We start from the raw sequence: 7,426 nt of genomic DNA on the forward strand, positions 1-7,426 counted from the left end.
TCCCAGGAATAGGCTAATAGATTAAAGGACAGAACCTACTCCCAGGAATAGGCTAATAGATTAAAGGACAGAACCTACCAAACCACTCTGCTTCTGTAAAGTGGGAATGATAACTTCTCTCTTCTAGGGAGGACAAAACGAGGTAAAACAGAGAGCCTGGCTGTTGCCAAGTATCAATCCTTCCACCATTTTTTTTCCCCATCAAGTGCTCATCTCCACTTCAAGACTTTTTTTTTTGGCCAGTCCTGGGGCTGGAACTCAAGGCCTTAGCACTGTCCCTGAGCTTCTTTGTTCAAGGCTAGCACGCTACCACTTGAGCCACAGCGCTCCTTCCATCTTTTTCTGTGTAGGTGGTACAGAGGAATGGAACCCAGGGCTTCATGCACACTACGCAAGCACTCTACCACTAAGCCACATCCCCAACCCCTTCTTCAAGATCTTAACTCTGATCTTATGTCAGACACCAAAGCTAGAATGTGTATTGCAGATATTCAGCACATAGCCAACATGAATGCAAGCATTCTAGTATTCCATCAAGTTGAACTTGGAGAACCGCAGGTCCAAGCTCTGGCCCTCAGCCTGCTAGTTCCTTGGATGTGAGTGATCTCCCCTTCCAGCCCAGCCCCCACCCCTAGGCCCGTGAGCCCAACCCTCCGGCTGCAGCAAATCCATACCCAGCTGCCATCTGCCTCTGCCTACCCCCCTCAGCTTGGCGCATCCCCCTGCTTCCTGTCCCCTCCCAACACCATGCCTTACCCAACCTAGAGCCCCACATATCAGTACACAGATAGCTGAGACAAAGGATAGAAAAAGCCCAGTAGTTTATTGGAGGTTTCCAATAAACTTTCTCCATTCACAGGAGAAAGGATCCAAGAACCCCTATCCTGGTGGGCGGGCTTCACCCTACCTCCTGCTGGCCCCATAGTGGGGCTAGAACAGTCAGTCTGATTACTGGGGCTCCATGGGAACAAGAAGGGGGGGATGCTTTAGAAAAAATAGATCTCTATGTACATCTGACATATTAATAGCACATAAATTAGGGGACCCCCACCCAGGGAGCCCTAGTACTAAGCAAGGAGATGAAAGGTCCAGAAAGGTGGTGCTGGAGGACACCACCCTGTCCCCTCTGGTCCCGATGCTCCCTCCTGAGGTCTCCCCAGCCTCCTTGGCGGTGTCCAGGCATCTGCAGACGTAGCCAGTGTTGGGACTTCAAAGAGCCAGGCTCGTAGCCGGAGCCGTAGAGTCAGTGCACAAGTGGCTTCAAACCCCAGGGCTTGTAATTCCACAACGAGGGCAGGGAAGAGAGGCCGCGGCCTCCCCTTCAGCACACCTGCTGCCAACGTTTGAGCTTCTCTCCACAGCCCGGCAGGGCGCACGCCTGTCCGCACGAGGGGCCAGCAGGGCTGCAGGCCTGCAGTCCAAGTCTGTGCGTCAAGTCCCAGGTCCACATCTGACCCTCAGTTCCGACTCTCCACCAGTTCCTCTTCCTTCCAGCCACTGGAGTTCTTGCCAAACTTGTAGACAAGCCTCCGGCCGTCCACCCGCTCCAGGATCTCTCGTTTGTAGTAGTACCTGGGTAAGGGAGAAGGCGGTCAGAACATCCTGGAAGGAGATTATGCTGGGCACTGCCAAGAAAAGGCCTCCTCGGACCTGTCCCCTCTAGTTTCTGCCAAAGCAAGCTGAACCTGACCCATACTGTTCAGAATTCCCTCCTTCCTCTACCTGTTTGCTGTTGTCTCCCTGGTTGATAACGTGGGGCACAGCACCTCTTCTGCACCTGGTTGCTCTGTGGTGTGTGTGTGTGTGTGTGTGTGTGTGTGTGTGTGTGTGTGTGTGTGTGTGTGTGTGTGTGTGTGTGTGTGTGTGTGTGTGTGTGTGTGTGTGTGTGTGTGTGTGTGTGTGTGTGTGTGTGTGTGTGTGTGTGTGTCTTCTGCACCTGGTTGCTCTGTGGTGTGTGTGTGTGTGTGTGTGTGTGTGTGTGTGTGTGTGTGTCCTGGGGTTTTTCATAAAAAAACACATGAATGGGGAGCTGGAAGGGACCTTAGAGATGAACTTAATCTGCATTTGTGGCACACAAAAGCTCTTTCTACATTTCCCGAGTGTCTCGCTTAGATCCAGTCTTGTAGATAACCCAACGGAACGTTGCTGCGAGCCGACACTGGCTGTGCTTCCGACATGCCCGGCTAAACACTTGATCCTCCCCGTAGGCTAACCTTGGCCCGAGCCCTAGGAGCCTCACACTCATCCCATGATGCCCAGCGGTGATCAGAACAACACTAGCGATCTGGGCCAGATCAACCGTTCCTTCCATGTCCATCTCTGAACAAGGGCCCAGGTCGCCAGCTCACCTCATGGCCCGGCTCAGCTTCTCGTAGGTCATATTGCTGTTCTTTTTCTTTTGGCCCCACAGCTGGGCCACGGCCTCGGAGCGCAGGAACTTGAAGACGCCCTCGTGCCGATTCTCCCATTTCATGAGGCCTTCGTTGAGTTCAGGGTGGATAAGGATGTCCCGGATGAACTCCCACAGGTGGGTGCCTCTGGGGGCTACAAGGCCAGATTTGCCCAGTTAGAATCAAGGCGTCGCCCTCACTCAGGCCAGTCCCAGGGCACGCTGTGGAATGAATCCTTCTAGACAGAAGCCCTTGTAATGACCTTGTGGCCCGCTTTCCTGCTCCTTGCCCTTAGCTGAGGTTCTCTGGGAAACCAGATGTATCTTACAGAGCACAGCCGTCTCACTTTTGACATTGACCAAATGTCTGGCTGGCGTGGACAGTGACTGTGACACATCACGGCCAGTGGGACTCACAGATGGGTGCGAGCCACAGCAAAAAAAAAAAAAGAGAGAGAGAGAGAGAACACACCGACAGACGGGTGACAAGTTGGCAAGTATGGGGTCAGAGAACGGGTCCCAGCGTCGAGGGCGAGGGAACAGCTTTCTGACAAGAAAACCCCCTGGACAAAGAAAGTCAGGCTGGGAGTGTATACGTGCACGCTGGTGTGTATAAGAGAGGAAGAAAGGCAAGGAAGCCCTAGGGGCATCCAAACCGGAGTTCGGAGCAGCTGGATCACACCATGCCTGAGGCCCCCTTCCCACCCCCCGAAGGCTGGGGTGTGGAATCTCAGCCTACCAAGGTCTTTCACAGAAACACCCACCAGCTGCCTCTGCACACCACTGGCACATTCCAACCCAACAGGCAGGGCAGTGGCCAGTATAGAGAGAACTAGAGTGGGTGAGCAGGAAGCCCGGACTCTTGTGCCATGGGCCTCCCTCCAGGATCCTCAGTTTCTCCTCCTCTCCAGGACTACCAAGCCAGCCTCTTCAACGAGGTGATGACTGAGCCCTCCCACTGTGTTGGGAGCAATGAAGCAGGAGACGAAAGGAAGGGGGACGAGAAGACGGGAAATACAGGGTTCCCAGGAGTCGCTCCTAGGCTCACCATGCTTGCTCTTCTTGCCCTCCAGGCACTCCCAGTACTCTTTGCTCAGCTTTCGGGGCCGACCTCGTTTCCGCTTCCCATGCTTGGGTTCCCCCTTCTTGTAGTCAGGAAAGCCATCTATGAGGAGGGAGTTGGGAAGGGGAGGGTCAGTGGAGACCTGGCCCCCTATAGAAAGCCCCCCAGAGCGCAGCAGGCCGGCAGGAAGGGCTGGGACTCCCTGCTAAGTTCCCCACTCACTTCTGGGGAAGACTTTGCTGTCGGTGGGGTCCAAGTCCACGTCACTTCCACCGGAGTCTGAGGAGTGGGGGCTCTGGGAAGTGGTGGTCCCTGGGGTGGGGACGGGAGGAGGGGGGAGATAGGTCAGAATAATGATCTGGGCCAGCCCATCCACCACTCACACAAGGCCACAGGCTCCTAGGACGGGCCTCCATGTTAGAAGGCCCAGGGCCGGGGCATCCCCTTACCTGCTGTGGAGATGTCGGAACTGCCGGGGGAGAGGGCGCTCACGCTGTAGCTGCTGCCGTAGTAGGGGCTGGCTTGGCGGCCATCGTCCAGCAGTTCCTGGGTAAAAGGGCTTCCCTGGTCTGGGGAGAGGAGACCGGAACTCAGATAGGCTCAGGGGGACTGGCTAGGGCAGGTAACAGTGGGTAAGGCTACCTAGGACGGTCTGGATCTTTCTAAGTTGGGAGAGGAAGAAGTCTGAGGAGAGGTCATGGCCAGTCCCCTGGGAAAGACCAGGAATGGGACAGGACAGGACAGGCCTGGGAAGGAGGGAGAAAATGGGGGTTCTCACCAAAGGAGCCTGGGTCCCCCAGGGCCTCCTGGAAGGCCATGCCGTCCTTCTCCAGCAGCTCGATGATCCAGCTGAGCTCATCAGAAGAGCTGGAAGCTGGGCAGAAGGAACGAGGGGTCAAGGCTCCTATCTTTGGCCCAGCCCTCCGCTCCCCTGGTCCCCTGCCCCCCCCAGTCGTGATGCTGGGTCTTGAACTTACTTAGATCCCGTAGCTGGGCATGGAGTTGGTCCCCCAGAGGCCCGAAGACCAGCCGCAGCTCCTCGAGCGCGCAGTTGCAGAGCGTGGCCCCGTCCATGTCACAGCGCGAGAAGTCGATGGAACTGGCGTCGTACTTGTTCTTTTCCACTTGGTAGCTGATCCAGTCCAGAACCTGGGCCTTCGACCAGAATTGCGGCTGTTCCCCGGACCAGCTGGCCTTCTCTGAGAAGAGTACAGGGGAGATTAGCGCAGATCCCATCTCCAGAGCCCCCCTCACACCTTAGAGACCCCCCCAACCCAGCAGCAGAGTCTAGAGACGATATTCCCAACGCCCTGGCTGCTGGGAATGAACAAATTCTTCTCTGCCCCGAGCCCAGGAATTCTCTGAGACTCTCCTTTGTACCAATCCCCCCATTTATCCCGTTTTATCCCTCTTCACCACCCCCATACCTTCCAGAGACATCGGGGGGTTGCTCAGGGTCACCACCAAGTCGTCGGCTCCAAAGGTGGCAGCGGCAGAGGGAACAGAAGCCAGCGTGGGGTCCTCAGAGCTATACATGGCACTGAAGTAGTTGCTGAAAACGTTGCTAATCTCACAGGTTGCAGCCATGAGGCTCCCTGGGGAGAGGGGACACCGTTGGTGAAAGCACCCGGATTCTCCCCACAGCTCTGTCCTGGGTAAGAATAGCCCCCAAGGGTCAGGAAGTTGAGGTCCCTGCAGGCACCCTCTTTTCATGAGGGCCCTAACAGCCCAATGCAGAGGTAACACCCAAAGTCCCAGTTACTTGGGTGGCTAAGAGGGACGGATCGCTTGAGCCCAGTGAGGCCAACGAGGCAACATGGTCAAACAAAGGGAAAAAAAGGGGGGGGGAGAGCCCTGGAAGTCCGGGAGAGGGGAAGGCCACTAGATTCTCCTGTTGGCCTCCCTCCTCAGATCACGGGGTCCTCAGTGGCCACCCTGTCCCGTGCTGCTCCTCGACCCTCAGGACACCTCCACGGTCCTGCAGTCCCTCTAGGAGTGAGTAGGTCCAGAACTGAATCCACCAGAGCCCTGGCCAGTTTCCCAAGACCAGCAAACGTGACAGGAAGGAGTCCTACCGAGTCTGGTACGGACGCCGCAGGTAGGCTGCTAGGCTTCCAAGGCCCCAGGTGGGAAAGAAATCCAGGAGGCGGAGTGCACCGCCAGGTATCTGTGAGGAGTCTGGCCACCGAGCTCCCCCACCCGTCCTAAATAGAGCCGGGCGGAGCTCCTCCCAGAGCCCAGACCTTGAGGGTGAGTCTCAGTGGTAACCTGAGCTGGTGGCTCATTGGATGGAGGGAATTTCCTGGCCTTCCGACTGGGCTCCAGGCCCCAGGTGATTTGCATATTGTGTGCCACTTGGCCCAGATCCTAGCAAGGTGGTGCTGAGAAATCAGGCCCCACTGGTTTAATGATTGTCAGACTCTGGGGTTGGGCTCAGGGCGCTGGACTGGGCAGGTGGCGGGAACGTTGCTGGGGTGGGCACCCTTGCTTTCAGCCACCCTCTGGCTCAGAAAATTCTTTCCGGAGGCCAGGCCAGGGATGGGCTAGGGAGGAGAAAGGGCAAGTGGCTGAACTGGGTCAGAAAGGCTGCTATCCTTAACTGCCTATAGATCTGAGGACCGAAGTTACCTAGGAAGAGAGTATACTGAGGGGTAGCAATTTTCTCCACCACTACCCAGGAGTGGGAGTGTAGGCTGAAAGATACAAGGCTCCTCCTTAGGCAGTGTTTTTGGCTTGCTGGACATAGGGCTGCACCTATCAGCCTAGCCCTGGATCCAACTCCCCAGTCACAGAGCTCATTTGCTTTTTATCCACTTTACTGGCAAGATCTTAACACTTTGGCCACCTGGACCCCATCCAAGCCTCAAGGTTGCTGCCGCCACTCGGGAAAAGAGGTGACCCCACGTGAATGTTTTTCCTCCCATGCCTGACAGAGGAGCCCTCCCTGTCTAGGGGCTGCTGGGGGTGTTGGAATCTGCGAAGACATTCACTCTTCCGTTGGCTTTCCCCACCTCATCTCCTGTTCTCTCGGCCAGTTCACCAGTGTCTCACTGCTGCCCTCTAGTGACCAGTCGTCAAAGAACGTATAACGTACTAGTTTACCTCATATAGAAAAAAAGGGAGAAAAACGGAAAGCTAGTGAGTAGTGTAGAGTTGTGCTTTGTGGGTTGGTAAGTGGTAAAGTTAAGGAAGGTTCTTCATCTGTACCTGGATCTCTGGTTGCCTCCCTTCCCACTCCACAAGGCCCAGAACCCTGGTCTCTTCTGGTTCTCTATAGGATCTCTATAGGTTCATCATAGGGATGGGTTCTCACAGATATCCTGGAGAAATGGGGTGTTGAGGAGGAGGTGGGAGATTTGCATTTTACTGACTACGCACCTGATCTCAGGCAAGTCAAATGATCCTGTAGCCAAGAAGTGCTGAGCATGGTTCATGCCCATAATCCCAGAAACTGGAGGCTGAGGCAGGATTGCACATCTGAGGTTACTCCGGGCCGTTCAGCCACACGGAGCCTGCCTCAAAATCCCAAACCTCTGCCTCAAAACCAACCAAACTAACTTAACCCCACAAGGTTGCGGTGATCTAATAATCCCTGAAGTCTCTTCTAGGTCCAGTGGGTTTGGTGTTTGTTTATGCAGCGAGGAAGACCCACCCCGGCCCAGGCTCCCAGCTTTTGTCCTTCTACCCCTCTCATCCCATTCATATGGACACAATCCCCAGGTGATTCTAGGGTTAACAATAGGTGACCCCCACCTCCAGGTACCCCTCTTGACTCAGTAGCCTAAGGACTACCGAGGTCCCCTCAGAGGGAGTGTCCCATCTCCGGTCTCTAAAACCGCTGGTACCTCAGGAAGAGGGTGAATCTTATCAGGGTCCCCTCCCAGGGCCCGAGGCTGCAGGGCAGCCTGGGGGGCTCTGGGTAGGATTTTCCCCAGCCCAAGGAGCCTGGGGCAGGCACACCCTCTAGCTAGTCA

At 55.6% G+C, this 7,426-nt stretch overlaps 1 protein-coding gene across 1 annotated transcript; it reads right to left on the reverse strand.

The window, feature by feature from the left end:
• Nucleotides 1-804: 804 nt before the first annotated feature.
• Elf3 (E74 like ETS transcription factor 3) lies at nt 805-5,620 on the reverse strand. The gene is made up of 9 exons (XM_070041831.1): nt 5,528-5,620; nt 4,880-5,047; nt 4,430-4,651; nt 4,231-4,326; nt 3,902-4,021; nt 3,675-3,764; nt 3,438-3,554; nt 2,349-2,544; nt 805-1,572 (listed from the first exon to the last, which is right to left on the reverse strand). The coding sequence occupies exons 2-9, from the start codon at nt 5,037-5,039 to the stop codon at nt 1,458-1,460; spliced, it is 1,116 nt and encodes a 371-aa protein (XP_069897932.1). The 5' UTR covers nt 5,040-5,047; nt 5,528-5,620; the 3' UTR covers nt 805-1,457.
• Nucleotides 5,621-7,426: the final 1,806 nt, after the last annotated feature.

This window comes from Dipodomys merriami, unplaced genomic scaffold (genome assembly GCF_024711535.1).
Source record: "Dipodomys merriami isolate MVZ:Mamm:240054 unplaced genomic scaffold, mDipMer1.0.p SCAF_31, whole genome shotgun sequence".
In the NCBI taxonomy this organism is placed as follows: domain Eukaryota; kingdom Metazoa; phylum Chordata; class Mammalia; order Rodentia; family Heteromyidae; genus Dipodomys; species Dipodomys merriami.

Bases quoted from the DNA above. Each gene is read 5' to 3' on its own strand.
- Elf3 (XM_070041831.1), bottom strand. From the start codon at position 5,039: ATGGCTGCAACCTGTGAGATTAGCAACGTTTTCAGCAACTACTTCAGT. The intron at 3,555-3,674 runs GTGAGTGGGGAA...CCCTCCTCATAG, and splicing joins CAGCAAAGTCTTCCCCAGAA to ATGGCTTTCCTGACTACAAG. The intron at 1,573-2,348 runs GTGAGCTGGCGA...TCCCTTACCCAG, and splicing joins AAGCTGAGCCGGGCCATGAG to GTACTACTACAAACGAGAGA.